The 17,333-nt window shown below is 36.3% G+C and overlaps 1 protein-coding gene across 6 annotated transcripts in view; it reads left to right on the forward strand.

Moving 5' to 3' along the window:
- CARMIL1 (capping protein regulator and myosin 1 linker 1) overlaps positions 1–17,333 on the forward strand; it is a 194,121-nt gene that overhangs the window by 111,142 nt on the left and 65,646 nt on the right. For 3 of the 6 annotated variants that reach the window (XM_064658373.1, XM_064658390.1, XM_064658411.1), the window contains exons 14-21: positions 1,665–1,742; positions 1,857–1,933; positions 2,849–2,953; positions 6,317–6,386; positions 8,457–8,468; positions 10,664–10,745; positions 12,057–12,156; positions 12,244–12,298. In XM_064658373.1, coding sequence (XP_064514443.1) covers positions 1,665–1,742; positions 1,857–1,933; positions 2,849–2,953; positions 6,317–6,386; positions 8,457–8,468; positions 10,664–10,745; positions 12,057–12,156; positions 12,244–12,298 — 579 coding nt within the window. The remainder of the gene's footprint in view (positions 1–1,664; positions 1,743–1,856; positions 1,934–2,848; positions 2,954–6,316; positions 6,387–8,456; positions 8,469–10,663; positions 10,746–12,056; positions 12,157–12,243; positions 12,299–17,333) is intronic. The other 3 variants (XM_064658379.1, XM_064658401.1, XM_064658419.1) reach the window with 1 other exon arrangement.

The raw sequence follows: 17,333 nt of genomic DNA on the forward strand, positions 1-17,333 counted from the left end.
AGTGGACTTATCATGCTCTCTGAGTTCTGTTTGAAAGTGACCAAAGCACAATTAAAACCCCCTTATTTTTAGTGATAAATGCACTACAAATTTTTCATTGAAAGATTAGAAACAAATTATTTCTTTTGACTTGGGAATATTTAATTTCTGGTTTTCAGTATTCTTGTTTGTATAAATAAATCTGTGCACCTGCTTGACACATGCTGTTGAAGCTCATGATTCTTTAAAGAATGTAATTATTTTTAGAATTCTTTGTTAATTTTATCAATTGCCACAGAGGTGCAGCTCTATTTTCTCTGTAACAAAATCCACTTATTTCCCAGTTTATATGTATTCACATTTTGACTGTTACATCTGTATTTCTGTCTCACATCAAAAGTTGTGTGCATGTAACTGTCAGGCTTAGAATTCTAATTATTGAACATCTAGAAGATGCAAAACTACAGTCACCCAATCTCATAATTTATAGTGCAATCAGACATGACTTAGTGACTTTTTCACGTCTTACTTGTTTCAGATTCATCAGCATATTCAAAGAACTAGTCTTTTCAGACTTGAGGTGAAAGTTTCAGTGGGACAACAGGGTTTTAAAGGTAGCAAACAAATAGTTAAATGTAAGTAAAGACACAGTGAATTACTCTTTGAGAGAATAACATAGCAAATAATGTAAAAACAAAAAGTAAAATAAAATGTACAACTTCGGTAGCCAGTGCTTAAAGAAATCTAAGGTCTACCCACAATATTATAAGAGACATAAATGCAAAAAGCGGGGCTTTTCTTAGCCTGTCAGAGAGATAGAGAGATGGTTCAAAGCTAAAAATTATTAATGCTGAGGTGTCTTTATCTGTGGAACAGTTTTCCAACAGGAGTAAGGAAGTCCTGTTATTTAGCAATTAAAATAAACCCTAACAAAGCACAGAAATTTTTGAAGTGGAGACCTTTCTTACATTGTAGGTATAGGGGCTCAATGACCTAATTTTTAGAAAGATGGATCTATTTTAGAAATGGTAAGCGTGCACTGTTTGGCTGGATTTCATGTGGAGTTGAGCTTTCCACATTTCTGTGAATTAGGTCATACTTTTATCTTTCTCTGAGACTAAAAAGAGCCCAAAATGAAACAGTGTGTAGTAAGAAGTGCTAACATTTACATGACATATCCTATACAGTACTAAGCCTTCAATGTAAAAAATCTTGTTACCTGTTCTGTATTTTCCCTTAAACATATAGTGCGCAGCTGATATTAAGAAATAACCATGGATTTCAGGTGCAAATTAGTTGCTTCCCTAATGCTTAAAGGGTCTGGCTTTAACTTACAAACCAATTAGCCTTTCTGAAATGTAACAGCCAATCTGAGTGACATTGCAAGGTATTTCTAACTAAATTAATTATCATTTGCTGTGAAAGTTAATTGCAATAACTCAAGACTTATGCATTAAGAGAAATCTTGGGTAAATGTAGTCTGAGCACCACTTTATCCCTATTATTTTTAAAAATCATAGCCTTCAAAAGTAAAACATTGATTAGGTGAAAAGAAGTTTCAGACACAACTCTCGTAGTGCAATTTTATAGTAAAAGCCTAAAATGTAATGAGAGGTAGTGATCCAGTAATTGTTTTCATAATATAAAAATTAACATGGGTAATTTTTTTTCTCCATTAATTATAGAGCCTGTACAATTTTTTGGCCCAGCCAAATGTCCTTGTTCACCTGGATTTGTCCAACACGGAGTGCGCGCTAGATATGGTAAAGACTTTTTTAGTGGAGTGTCAAATACTAAGGAAACATTCCCCACCTTCTATCCCTAGGTACTTTTCTGGGTTAATATAAAGTTAATCAATCGTACTTATTTTGAACCAGGTGTGTGGAGCCCTCCTTCGTGGATGTCTTCAGCATCTAGCTGTCCTTAGCCTCTCTAGGACTCTGTTTTCTCACAGGTACAATTTAAATGTCATTACTCTCAACTCCTGCAATATTTTGTTCTATAATTCCTTCCTCTCATGTAGCAGCTTTCTTTTTAAGAAGAAACCTAAGATTTTTTTATAGAGTCGTAGAAGTCTTAGCGCTCTATGAAATAGGTATTGATTACTCTAAGCAAAATATATTCCTTCCCTTTCTGTTTTTCACTAAAGATCTATAAAATAAGCTACCTTGTCTAATATGTGGTTTTGTGATTCTGATGCAGCAGAAACTCTCTATATATCTTGTCTCTAAGAGGCATAGCATCAGACTTTGAAGTCTCACTAACTTGCCTGCTCTTTAAATATGATTTTGAAGTTTGTATTTTTTAAGATTTAATGATGGTTACAAATGCCTTTTTTCCTTTTTTGTCCTCTACTGCGAGGAAGTCCCTTTGAAAGCCTGAGACTGAACGTTTACTTTTTAGAATATATGCATTGTAGGAAATATTAGCTTCCATTTTCTTCAAATTGGTGGTGCCTTGAGTCCATATCAGAGATGATACTTCATTGATGCTAAAGTACTCCAACATTATTTCTAGTGGTGAAAAAGCAATTTCAGGGTTTTTGTCATGTCATGTTGGATCTTCTGCTTGTGAGATATAAGTATGTTCACTATTAACCAGACCTAAATGATCATTCTTTGTAGTTCACCAAACAGAATTAGATAGTAATGTTTTCTGTGCAGCAGCGCAGTGCTGAGGAATGTTTGTTGAATCAACATTTTGATGACATTATAATTCTAAGCTAATTGAGAGCCACTGATTACAGAACTGCTGAAGGTAGAGCAAATTAAACATGTAAAAGATCATTACATTTCTGTTGGCTTTCATTCACTCTGTTTGAATGAGGAGTGTCTCAATGCTACTTCTTAATGAATTTGTTTACTTACAGAAAAGGAAAAGAAGTCCCTCCTTCCTTCAAACAGTTTTTCAGCAGCTCACTTGCTTTGATGCAGATTAATCTTTCAGGAACTAAACTCCCTCCTGAGCCTCTAAAGTAAGAATTTAATTTCATTTTCTCCTGTACCTAAAACCTAGTTTGCATTGTTGTTATGTGAATGCTTCATGAAAAATGAAGGGGAAAGAATTCTGCTTTCTTTTTTTTTTCCCCATTGTATTTTATTGATATTAAAAGACTGAGTTTTGTAATGGTCACACATTCAAAAAATGTTTCCATCTCACAGTTGAGACTATTAATCATATTTTGTTCTGTGGGAATGTCACAGTTGTTTAGCTTCTGTCAGCGTTTTTTGTGATATATTTCTTGCTTTGTGGCTTGCGAACAAAACTGCTTCACAGTGAAGTGAGATTATATACTTGTGTGAGTGCCATTCCTTTGAGACTACGTTATGGCAATGGCTATTATGAAACTGAACCTGTTGCAATATTTGCAAGGAGAAACCCATTACATGGAGCTATGCTCTCCTTTTGGGGGAAGAGACAATGGCAGCAATTTCTAGGAAAGCTAAGTAGAATACATATCTCTGTTCTATGTCACCCATCCTGTGGCTAACACACTCTGCAAGCTGAGGGAAATAGTGAAGCACTGTGTCACCCTTCCTGTGACTTGTGTGGTTTTGAACTGTGTTGAAATTTTCAGACATAAAATTTAAAAGTGTGTTTTAAAGTGGAGATAGATGTAAATAGATAGGTCTAATCTAGATAGGGCATTCTGTGATTCTGGCAGAATCATTGTGTTTATTGGGCTAAATTAAAGAAAGGACTCTTTCCAGAGTGTCATCTTCCTAGCTAATATGCATTAAAACATACCTAACCTTTTCCATACATTGTTTTTTAGTATCTTTTCGTAATGCAATTCAGTATTGAAGAGGTCAGTACAATATCACAGAATCACAAAATGAGTAAGGTTGGGAGGGACCACAGTTGGTCAGTTGGTCCAACCTCCCTGCTCAAGCAAGGTCCCCTAAAGCACATGGCCCAGGATTGAGTCAAGGTGGTCCTTGAATATCTCCAGTGAGGGAGACTCAACACCTCTCTGGGCAATCTGTTCCAGTGTGTGGTCACCCACATAGTGAGGAAGTTCTTCCTCATATTCATGTGGAACTTCCTGTGCAACAGTTTTTGCCCATTGCCTCTTTTCCCATTGTTTGGCACCACTGAGAAGAGCCTGATGCTTAAGTCAGATGCACTGGATTGAAATCCACATTCAACTGCAGGAGCCATTTTAGCTTTGTTCTGTGTGATGCTCTTAGCTGCTGTCTTGCTTGCTCAGACTTTGCTAGGATTAGCAAGGTGCGGTACAGATGTGTTTTCAAACAGAAGGTGATGTTTGAGAAACACGTTGGTTGATTCTGATTAATTTAGAGCTATTGATTCTGTGATGGAGGGCAGCAGGGAACTATGTTTTATGAAGCAAGAAAAACAGAGGATGTATGTGACTACTACAGAAGACAGTATTGGTGCCACAGGAAAAAACAGAATACTGTGAGATATTGAATATATCCACAGAAATTAGGAAAGGTGAGAAGCACATAAAATTAAGGTTCATATTTAGCTCTTCTCCTCGACATGCTGAGTATCTCCTGAGGTATGAGGAGTTTTGGCTGGTGAGTGCTCGACAATTGTCTGTGCTCATGGAAGATGTTATTGTAATAATTTATCCCAAAAACTTGGGACCCCTTGATCTGCCAGCTGTTCAGCAAAGTACATAGTTAGTATACTTAATGTTCCATTGCAGCTCATTCTTTTTTTCACCATTTTTAACAGTGAGGCAGTTTGTACTCTTTTCCTTGTTGAAGTGTATGTTGGCATTTTTGTTCATTTACAGACATTGCCAAAAATTGTATTTTGATCTGTCAGTGCTATAACAGGACAAGTTTCTGATATGCTTCTCATGCAAATGCTAATTACAAGGCCAATTTTTGTGTTCTACATCTAACACAGTTGACAAGACTTCTCCATGTATTGCCACGTGTGTGATTTAAACAGAGTAGCCAAGTATATGATATGTCTGGCTTTGGTCCCTTTGAGTGCTGGTGATTTTTCATGACAAAGAATTAAGAAATCATGGGATTTTCTTAGTATGAGTTTATAGGAAAGAAGTTAGGAAAAAAGTAACTTTTTTTTCTTCTTTCTGTGAAGAGAGTACACTTGAAGCAGCACTATGTCTCTTTTTTTTATGTTTTTTCATTTCCTCAAAATGTTTGGGAAGCTCTTTGCAAAGTTATCATTGAGACTGAGTTTGAATGAAAAAACATGTTTGTGTATGAAAGATAGACAAGATCATCTAAAAATTTGTAAGAACTTTTGCAGAACTTTCACATTTTTTTCAAAGTCTCTATATTAATAACTTAAGAAGTAAATAAGCACAAGATATTTGCCTTTGTTAGTAACAAAGGTCTGATTATACCTGCAGGGCAGATATAAATAAGTTTAAATGAAAAACCTGCTCAAGGCACACACATTTTAAATACATCTTTGACATACTACTTGCATAGCAAATGTGTAGGGACGTGGTTCAGCAGAATGGATTGTTTTTTATCTCCATGCATCAGTCTTCTGTTGGCTTGCTTTTGGCTGAAATGAAGTTTGGGAAGGAAGTCCTTCTGTTTCTCTGTTGATTTATTAATTCAAAGCCACATCTATTCTAAAGATACTAGAAGGTATACACAGATTTTGTTTGCTGCTTCTCTATGACATACAGTTGTGCTTTCTGATTTGACAGTATTAATACAAATATGACATTAACACTAACTTTTATAAGTGGAAACAAACTTGTGACTTTAAAGGTGGATTTATGATAATCATAATCAGTCATTGCTACACATGTCTGTCATCCTGCCTAAAGACAAAGGATACCATTGTCTAGGAATATAATTTTGGAATCTGTAAATACTTTTTGGGTTGCAGAAGTGGAGAACTGTGATACTTGAACGTGATCCAGCCTTTGAGTGTTACAGGCACTGTGCCTGACCGAAATGGCTGGCTGCATGGCATCTTGCATATATTAAAAACCCCATTTTTTCCTGAATTTTTGTTAAAATCAGAGAGGTAGTGTGGTTGTACAACAGAACACTCCTTTTGTAATCATTTGATGCTCTTTGAAAGCAAATGTTAAGGAAAATTAATCTCTGATGAATGTTATTAAATTATAATGGTGCATTAGCTTTATAGTTTATTAGCCTTTCATCCCTGCAGTTTTCGAAGCTGCTGGAGTATTCTAAAGTGTGGCAGGTTGGAGCTGCCATTGTCATTTGAAAAATAACTGCTCAGCTGGCATTCTTTTGTTTTGAAATGGTTCTTTGCATTATAGGCGTGTTAACCTGTGATCACTTAGAGGATGATGATGATGTAAAGCTACCTTTTTTTTTTTTAAGTTTCTAAAATTGATCTTTTTCAGAGCACTTTTATTAGGCCTGGCTTGCAATCACAATCTGAAGGAGGTGTCTTTAGACCTCAGTAGCTGTGAGGTAAGAAATATTTATCAGGGTATGTTCAAAATATGCGATGACATGGTATTAGAGTTCCTGTGCAATCCACTGGGTGAGATGTTCTTCCTCTGTAGTCAAAAGTTGTAGGAAAGGTGGAACTCAGAGAAGCAGTTATGTTAAAAGTCAGCTGCTGTGTGTTACAGCATCCTAAATAATAAGCACAGAGGTTCAAAGCACCTGCAGCACCTGATTGGCAAAATCCTCCTTGCAGTGCAGCTGTTCTACATACTGAGCCAGTGTGTTTGCTGCTTGGCATCCTCTGCTCTCTGGTGCTGTGATTAGCAGCAGGATTTTCGAAGGTGCCTACATTTGAATGGGTTGAAGGAAGATGCATGCCTTGAAGGCAGGTCTGCAGTTTGATTGTCTTCCTTTAAAACTGAAAACATGCTCCCTCTTTGGCAGGTTTGCTTTTTAGCCTTGGGAGAAATTCCACTTTCCTAATCAATTAATCAATTCAGGCCAATAAGGAACTTTGGTAAAAGTTATTAACATAAGAGGCACTATAAAAATGATTTTAAATACCTCAAGAATAAATAAAAATTATTGTGACAACTTAATTTGCCTTAGCTTGTTTCCTCTTGCTTCTCTGTGCTTTGCTGTGCACTTAGTTTGTCAAGATTTCCATACTCTTGCAGGGTGATACCTGAGTGGTCACAGCTTATGACAAAAGATCTGACATGGCCCTGGGGAGCTAGTTGAGGCAAAGTCACATAAAGAACTATGTGGTGGACTCTTGCCAAAACTGACATGAAACAGTTTAGGCTCAGGCCTTCTCCAGCTTTTCCCTTTTTAAGCTGCAAAGAAAGCCTCTCATTTTTTAGAGACATCTTTCCAATTCCACTTGAGAATTAACTGCTCTGAAAGTGCCTTAAAAATGCAATGGTTTCCCTTTAAGTAGAAAACATGCAATTTGATGAACATTTTGAGATCCAGTAATCCTTGCCTTAGGTTCATGGTCAATTGCTTTTGGAATGTGTACAGATTTCCTTATGAAGAAGAAAACCCAAATTGTAAATGCATTTCATACTTTGTTTTGATATTTTGTACTTTCTGAAAAATGTTATTACTTCGAAGAGCACTACATGTAAATTCCAAATTGAAAAGCTTTCAAGTCAGGTACATGTGCTTCTGACTTCTGAGTAGAGAGATCAGATGGATGGTAATCTATCTTTCAGAGGAAGGAAGGAAAAGGGAGGAGTAATTAAAGTAACAAAAATGAAGTCCTGTGATCATAACCTTAAATGAATAAATCAATAAAACACAAATATAAGTAATGAGAGTATAAATTAACATGTAAATCAAAAAGGGTTGACAGGAGAGAAAACCTTATCCTTTCATGAAGTAACACCCAGGATGGGATATGGAGGAGTCCTTCGAGGGATGATTAGCTTTCATGGACACCAAAGCACATGTGGTCATGGCTGCCTCTCATGACAGAAAGGAAGGAATCCTGCCCAACTCAATGTTGCATTCCTGTAGCTGGTCCCTCTAAACTGACAGCACTTCCTTGGATTCTTTCCTTAACATTTTTTTTTCACATCGCTGAGCTTTATCCATTCTCATGTGCTTTGGAAAGAAGTTATGCTTCCACCAGCAGCGAATTTTATGTGCCAGCAGCTGGGAGTGCTGTGAGTGGGCCCAGCACCTCAGGGTCCTGCTCCACCTCTCCCTGACCCTCTGAGATCTGGGCGGGGTAATCTGCACCCAAGAAACAGAGCTGTGGGAAGCTTGGAGCCAGTGACCGCTACTCCCAGTTCCTGTAAGCACACACTGTTAGGGATCTAGAAAGCTGATGCTTCAGCTTTGCCCTCTTCTTCCCTATGTCAGGCAAGCTGTACTTAACTATGGAAGGATAAATCTACGCTCCTTCCCTTTCTCACCATTTTTCATTTGCTCCCATAATAATTTTCTGGTATATTAACTCCAAGCTTAATCATTTTATATTGCTTGTTTGTTTGTTTTTTATTATTTTTACTATGAAAATTACATTTTTATTTCTACTTGCTCAGCACTGATGTATTTCACTCTTTTCCCTTCTGCTTCCCTTAGCTTGGTCACTGTGTAAGTACCCTCCATGCTTTACCTTAATTGTTAAATCAGTAAGCAGCTTTGTTTGCCCTCCCATATTGGTACCTCATAGCTTTGAACACACTTGGTATTTTTAATTGTAGAAGGGTTATTCTTCGTTTTCTGAATAAGAGCTTCTATTTGTAGTCTCAGAAGTATATCGTATAGGAGATGTTGCAGAGGGGGTTTTTTATCAGTATCACAGTCCACATTGCTGAACAGCACTTTCATTATCTGCTTTTACATATATATATATGCATCATATTTTAACACAGTTGCAATAAATTATGATCCTAAAAGTCACTCTCAGATTAAATAGATATCACCATTTGTTCTCATGCAAAGTTTATATATTTAAAATTTTGAATATAAAGTTATCTGGTGCCAGACTGAAAGCTGCTCCTGAAAAATTGTCCATGTCAACCCTCAAAGTGTATATATAGCATAAGCATATGGATTCTATTGTGAGTATAATTTTAGTGTATAGAACTTTACCCTGCCAACAGCCAATCCGGTTCTGTATATGATCTGCCTCTTCATAGATTCTGCAATGATAGATGTAACACTCTCTGTAAAATGGTTGTCTTATGGTGGTCCACACAGAGAGAGCAGCATAAAGGAAAAGTGAATGATTTTGGCTTTCATGCAGCAAATGCTACAAATGCTCTTACAAAAATAAAGTTGAGTTATAATTTGCACCACTTCTGGCCCAAATACAGCTTGTAATATGACTACTTATTGAGAGGATAGGGTGAGGGGTAGGTAGGCTTTGATTTAAGGAGAGGAGGAAAAGTGCCTTATGTTCTGTACCTCTTACACTCCAGGTGGGACTTATGATTTAAATGTTATCTCTGACCACCGTTCTTCAGTTGCTGAGGTCAAGTTATTGAGCTGCTTGTTAACCAGTCATATATCTCAAACTTCCTAAAAAGTGCCAAATCAAGTCTTTATTGAAAAATACTTCTAGAAGGCATTTGTGGTTCTTTGATTAATTATAGCATGGATAAAAGTTGACTGTCTGCAGAAATATCAGCAGGTTGATTCAGGATATTTACCCAAGTAAGTCATCAAGTTAAATATTACACATTTTTTATGCACATGTTTGAAAAAGCTTTCCATTTTTTCGAAGCAAAGAAAGTAAAAATGGAAAATGCAAAAATAGAATTTTTGTAGATATTTTTTCCCTCTTTAGCTTAAGTCTTTTTTGGGGGGATATTTATGAAGTGAAATGCACTTTATATAGTGTGCATAGCTGCAAGAAATAAGAAAATGCTTTTTCTTCTTTGGAAAAAAAAGTTTTGTTAATTCAATAGCATTAGTAAATAAGTGTGTAAGTTTTCATAACTTTGATTCTTAATGTTGATGTTTTCCCCTAGACCATTTTGTTGTTTTTTCATTAAATCCTGACATTTCTTTTAAATTCATGTCCTATTTCAGAGTAATATTATCATAATTGATGCTTTGCAGCCAAGCATTTTTGTTATTGGTGCCATTTTTTTTCTTTTATGACTATTTTTAAATTAAGAATAACTAAATTACTGTTTTCTCTTGTTTATGGTCTTTTTTTGGCCATTTTACAATTGGACAACCTGAATTTTCAGTGACAAGGAAACATAATTTCATTGTTTTTTTGGTTTTGGTGTTGGTTTGTTGTTTTGGTTTTTTTTCCCCACTCTACTTATCTTTGATCTGGACACCCTTGCTTTGTGCTAAGGGCTGAAAGAAGATGCTCACTATAAACCTTCACTGTAGTGAAATTCAAGGGTGACAGTGTTGCATGCTTATGGGCTGTTTATTTTTTTTTAAATTTAATTGCTGGACATTGGAAATGTCCTGGCCCTTTCACATAGAGAATGCACAATAAAATCCCGCAGTCACTGCCTAGCACAAGTGCTAAAGGATTTGCTATGTTTAACCATTTAAATATTTTCCCTATTTAACTGCTGAGTAGTAGTTTTAAGAGAAAGGAAAGGGAAACCCTTTTCTCGTTTGTGTGCAGATACTGAGAGTAGGGATGAGAACAGTAGGAATGTGTGCATAGGCTGTCATTTTGATGTCTATAACTTCTTCTGTTGCTGTTGTTTTTGCCGCTGCTAGTGCCTTCTGTATTCACAAAGCTCCTACCACTGTCTTCTGTGTGATCTTAAACCATAAATAGTTTGCAAAAATGGATGATGTTTTGTCTCTAGTTAAGATCTGGAGGTGCACAAGTCTTGGAAGGATGCATAGCAGAAATACACAATATCACCAGCCTAGATATTTCAGACAATGGTAAGTACAGAGAACAGGAGTGGAGGCTCATGCAAGCTGAAAATGCCTTTTATTTCAGCTCACAGTGTAATCAAGGATGCTTGCTCTTGCTTTATGATTATTGGCCATATTAATTATGGTAATGTCTCAGAACAAGAACTCTTATTGCTATAAAGTGTGTAAGAAATATTAATTTATTAACTCAAAAGTTTATGTTGTTTGAGATTAATGTAACACAGCAGAGTAAACTAATGGCACCAAGCTCATATTAGATCCAGAGGAAATTGGGCTTAAATACAAGAGAATGAGAAGCAAAATGAGAAATGGAAATGTAGTGAAAGACCAAAGGAGAACATCAGGTACAGAATGAAGCTGTGGTTGTAACACAAGAAGTTAGAGGGGGAAATTTGAAGCAAACAAACAGCTTCAGGTTAGAGAAGGCCTGTTTGAATATTTCTGCTTTGGAGTCTCTGTGCTTCCTAGCACAGATATTCCTGGGAATATCAGCTGGCTTCTCATCTTGCAGATTCAAAGTGTAGGTGTATGAACTGGAAGAATTCACTTGTGTTTGCCCCTCTAACAACCAAATACAGAAGTATTTCAGAAGCAGTCTTCCAATACAATTGAATGATGAAGAAAGGTGAGATGGATTAACAAGTGGAAAGCTTTGAGAGCTACTGACTCAGCCCAGATATGCAAACAGATTTATTATTATACATAAGGATAGATATTTGAAATCTAAATTGCCCTGTGAATCTGAATCCTAGGTCATTGTAATCTAGCTAGTGGACTCTTCAAATACATCACTTCTTTGGTGATAATAAAGCAAGTTTCTTTTTTTCACTCAGGAGTAGAATAAAATTTGGCTTATTTTTCAGGTCATTTTATTGATAGCATATTATGTTAGCCTTTTTGCAGGCTTTCAGACCTTGTTGGCACACAGCTCTACTAAGATTAAACAGTGGTTAGCAGAGTTTTAAAATTCTCAAAGGAACTTCAAACTCTACCTGACAGTGCGAGGAACTATTCTTGGGTGGTTGGACAATGGCTAAGGAACTGATTTCTCTTCTGTGTTTCTGAGAGATGCCTTCAATAGCTGATTAGGATGGAGATTTAAAGGTCTCCCTTTAGAGAAAGTATTTATTCTCATAGAAAGCAGAGACAGTAATGAGAAAAAGATTTAAAAAGAGAAGAACGAAAATTTTTCTAGACCTTTTGGAAATTAGTACACTGATATAGTTACTTGAATGAATATAGCATTAATAATTGGACCTTGTTTGAGTCTTTTCTGAAAATGTGTTTTAATTCTTAATCTAATCTGATTCTTTACAGGCCTAGAATCTGACCTCTCAACCCTTGTAGTCTGGCTTAGTAAAAACCGATCGATAAGACACTTGGCATTAGGCAAAAACTTTAACAACATGAAATCCAAGTAAGGATTTTCTTTCTTTTAAATAATAAGACAATGGATGAGGAGAAGCTGCTGATTTCATCACCTTCCTAACTTTTCTTCCCTCAGAAATCTCACTCCAGTACTTGATAATTTAGTTCAGATGATTCAAGACGAGGATTCAGTGAGTATCTTTCTGCCTACTATCATCATGTGTATTTGTACCCTCACAGCCTATTTCTGATAATTGTCTTATCCATGTTGATTTGCTGCATAAGGTTTGATCACAATCCTGCACAAACATATCCGACATTTTGGGTTTGGTTTTTTTCAAATAGTAATTTGGATTACATGTAGCATGTAGGTGAACATTTCTGAAGATAGTCTTAGAATCTGTGCTTGATGAAAAGTACTCATTCTAAATAGCTGGATGTATATAACCTGCTTTAGGTCTAAATTATACAGTCCTGCTGGTACGAATTTTAAAAACTTTTGTGTCCTGATAAGAGATTACAATGGTAGTTTTCGCTGGCTGGTGATACTCCTTCACTAACAAAATTTTTTTTTTTTTTTTTTTTTTTTTTTATTAGTAGAATGGACTATTTCCTGATAGCTGTTGTTGGGTATTAACTTCTTCTCTTTCTTTACAAAATGCAAGATCACTTCAGTGGAACTCCTTTCTCCTTCAAAAGATGCAAATAAACTGTTCAGTCTGCTGTTCTTTACTTCTCTTAGTACATTAATCATGGGAGCAATTTCATAAAACCCTTTCAGAGTACCTTGCTGGGATGATTACCCACTTTTGTAATTTCTACACTCTTTCCTGATCCTGAAAGACTTTTGTTGTTGGATTTGTATTCTTGCTGTTCCTGGCATCCTCATTTTGGTTAGAAGGGAATCTTAAGATGCTCTGTTATTCTTATGCTTGTCAATCTTTATTCATCTATTCTTAGTCCTTTCATACTCCTTAATTTCCTGTGCAAGTAACAAGCAAACTCTGCTTTCCTCATTCTCCAGAGACAGCTGACTGTAGACTTCACTTTTCTGAACACCTGATATTCCTGTTGTCTTTATTGTCTCACCTCCAAGTTCATGGTCTCCACATTAACTGCATTCTTGTTTTCTCCTCCCATCTGTGTCTGTACCCTGGCAATTTTCACCAGGGTTTCTGATATCTCTCTCCATGCAAGGTCATTAGACCCATGTTCTGTGTTCCCCTTTACTTAGTGCTTAGTTGTACTTGAAGTGGTTTATTCAACTGGTCCTCTATATTCTCTGAATCCTCTTAACTGGGATTAGTGGTACTGGTTCTTCTTGATTCTTTGCCTTTCTCCACATTTTATTATTTAAAATGTGGGATGTCAGTCTGATATGGAGAAGTGCTGCATACAGATAACAGAGCTGATTCTGAGTTAACACCTGTAATGAAAGCACCTTAATGAAAGTCCTTGTTTCCACAAGTTAGTTGTAGGATTGTGCTAAGTAATGTATTGGTAGAACTCTGTATTACTTCTTGTACCAAACTAGCCTTTTCATTTTGTGCTGTGTAACTACCTCCTTCTACTCTTATTTCTAAAGGGAATGCTACAGGACTGTCTTTCCCTTCTCTCCTTTCCTTTTGATACTGTACTGAGGAGTATAATTTAATCAGATAGCACCTGCTTCTTATCTTTGGACATTCATCTCTGTCCTAACCCGTTTCTCATGCTTATCCTTTCACAGCTGTCCTGAAGACTAGATCACAAGCAAATGTAATGTAGTATGATTTTTCTCTATTTCCTTCATCCTTTTGCTCTATTGCAGATGAACATTTCTTCCTACTCAGACCATATCCTAAAATACCTCTTCAACATAATCTGTGTCCTTTTACTGTCCAAATCTTCTTCTTAAATATGCTGTTGTTTTGGTTTTTTTCTGCCTATTTTATGACTGTCCTTTTCATACTACCTGGTCTCAAGAATAAAAATTTGCACCTTTCACCTTATTGTCCTCCGATAAGTGTTACAACCTTCTGTTTATCTTTCTTGGATTCTGTTTCTGAAGCTTCCAGGTCATAGAAAAAGCAGCTGCTAAATTTTGCATGTATCATTCTTGCAGGTCTCCCTCCTTTGCGCCATTAGCTTCCACTTTTTTAATTTCTTTTCTTTTCAGCCTGTGGGTGATGTCAGTTGTTGTTCCACTTTCTGCCTTTTCCACTATTCAATGGTCAGATGTGCTCCTGTAATTCTTATCCACCGTGTTTTTCATGACATAACCTATACAACATGTTCTGTAGTCTCATCCTGTTTTCAAACAGTGTTACAATGAAATAATCTGCCAAAAAGTTATTTTATTTAGGTACTTCAACCATCTCCCTTTCATGTCATGCAGTAACATTTGGGATATAGCATATGATCCTGTTGGGGTTACCATGTCTCTTCTTTCTTCATGTTTTTTTCTCTTGTTAATCCTCTTCAATGAAGGAATCTTGTTTCTTTTTGTCTCATCAAATGCTAAAATCAGTCTGAAGCATCTCCTAGCAGCTAAAGAATTCAGGACAGATGCTATAGCACTATGGGAAAAAGGTGTTGCAGAAAGCTTCCTGGAATTGTCCTTGCTGTACTCTGATGGTCCTCGTTCTACCATTACTATGAGTTTACTGCCACAGGACATTAAAAAGTTAAGATGAAACTGGGGAGACCGGGATGTGATGTTGCCCAGAGCAACTGCTTGATCGGTGTTGCCTGCAGGCTGGCACAGTTTAGGGACTGCACATTATCTGCATGGAAAGCTGAAGTAAGAGGCTTTAATCTGAAATAGTCATCTGCCAAATGTATCTTCATGTATTTATACACACTTTAAATAGCTCTGTTGCTGTGTTAATGTGAGTCATGAGTAAAATCATTTGAACAATCAGTAGCTTGGTTAGACGACTAAAACTAGAGTGATGCACAAATATAATTCTACACAATTCAAAAGCAGTAGTAGTAACCTACACAGCAAAATTTCTCAGGTGCTTTATATAAACAAGAATGTAATATTTAGATTATTTTTTGGGGTTCTTTTCATGTCTTCTTTCCTTAAGTAGATGCTGTACTGTGCAGACTACAATATTGTATTCTTACTGTGCTATTTCTTTTCTTTTTGCAAAATCTGATGGTACACTGAAAGTATGTGGTATCATTACTCAAAGTGATAATCACTCCTGCATAGGTGCAGTGAATTACTAGAGTCCTGAATATCTTGTTAGCTCAATGTTTTTTGCAGAATTGGCTTTTTGAGGGTTTTTACAGTATTTTTGTATTTAAGGAAAACAAACTAAGTTTGATTTAATTCTTAAATGTGTTCCAGCAGGAGTATGGCAGAATCAATGAATAAAATCATAGAATTTCTAATTCTGTTTTCTTTACTTTGAGAATTCCTCTTCCTTAAAAAGATTGTGTTAAGGGACTTCTCTGTATTGGCAAAGTATTTATTTTCTGCAGCAGAGACACTGAAGTGCTCCTCAGACTTCCGTTTTCTCAGTACCTAGCTAAACTATTAAGTTGTTACAAGAAATGTGTTTGTAGGCTATCTAGAGTATTGCCCATATTTGTGGGGAATTTTGTTATTTGTTTATTTCATTTGTTGTTGTTTGATTGGGTTTTTCACTGTAATGGTCAGATAATTTAATGAATATTTAGGTGGTGTGAAGGTGTCAATCCTCGCAGAACACAGTACAGAAGCATTTTTAGTTACATACTGTTTTGTCAGTGTTGAACGTGAGAGGTGAGAAATCCTTTCCTGGGAGGATATTTGAGGTTTAGAAAAATTGGTATGCAGGAGGGATCACCTGCAGCTAACTTACTTGAATGCCCATTTCTAAAGTGACACATGAGAAACAGAAGAAACTTCACATTCACAAGCTTATTGCTGATTTCTGTCAGTGCTGCGTCGTGCTGCTTTTTTGTGAATCTGTTGCAAAAGGTCTTCTCAAACTTGTGCCAAGAGCTCTTAAATGCCATTCTAAATGTGGTATTAATATTCTTTAGGGTACGTATTGTAATAAAATTAGAAAACATAGATTAAGGGCATTAGCATAGTAATTTAATAACTCCCATTTAAAATAAAGCCAGCATGTGGCTTGTGTTATTGTTAGACTTTTTAATTATAAACCTGCTGTGCCTCCAAATTTTTATGCTTTTCCTCATTTATAAGTGCATTTCTTATTGTTGCAAGCTTTTTAGTTATCACTGTAATCCAGTGGTGTCTGGAGGCTAGAATCCCATTGTATAGCAGGTACCATGCAAGCACCATGGACCCTGGAAGGTGTGCACAATTTGATTGGTTTATATTCATTAATCTAAGCTTAAGCATCTAATGTAGGTGCCATGGTTCATTGTTACAAGATGTCGATTTTCCTATGCTGCAATTTGGAGATTTTAGGCTCCTAAAGTTCATCCTCCAGTACATGCTTAAGTGGGTGTATAATGACAATACACTCCTCTATGTGGACTCACACTGGAGCAAGGGAAATATTTTGTGGAGTTCTCATACGTCACCAAAGACAAATTACAATTTTGGGAGCTGTAATATCTCTGCAAGACATGGGAATAGACAGACTGCAGTTCTTGAGCTCCTGCTGTTGACTGTTGAGATACTGAGAATGAAGGGAATACGGGCATTTTTAGAAGAGGTTTTCTTAATGCTTAGAGTGTGACTTGCTGGAGCCAAATAAAGTAGTTTGAGCTTAATATGCTACATTAAAAAAATAAACTTACTGAAAGATATTGCAGTTGCAGATGTCAGAATACTACTGTGAATAATATCTATTGACTTATTCATTTTAATAAATACTCATTACTGTTTTGGATTTCAGACCTACTACAATTTTCTGTCTTTCCTCCAAAAGTCCATGCCCTTTGTTAAAGGAACAGAATCACTCCTAAAATTGAAGTAACAATAATAAAACCCTTTAAAGAAAATGTTTGTTTTAACAATGCCTCAGACGGTAATTTTCCTTTGGGTAAATCTCAGCCTGAGGGAGAGGAGGGGAGTTGTAGAAATTTTTATTTCTCACTGAAAATTCTAATGCTGATTAAGCAAAACCCACTGAAGACTAGAAGTTGTCTTGTGAAGCTGGTGGTTGTTGTCTTGCCTCTTTCGAGGGTCCCACTGTATTCTGTACTTAACAGGACTTGGGAAGTTGGAGTTGCTGCCACTTAAAAATACTTTTTTCCCAGGGTGTTGCAGTTTAATCT

This window comes from Pseudopipra pipra, chromosome 1, assembly GCF_036250125.1.
Source record: "Pseudopipra pipra isolate bDixPip1 chromosome 1, bDixPip1.hap1, whole genome shotgun sequence".
NCBI classification, from domain to species: Eukaryota; Metazoa; Chordata; class Aves; order Passeriformes; family Pipridae; genus Pseudopipra; species Pseudopipra pipra.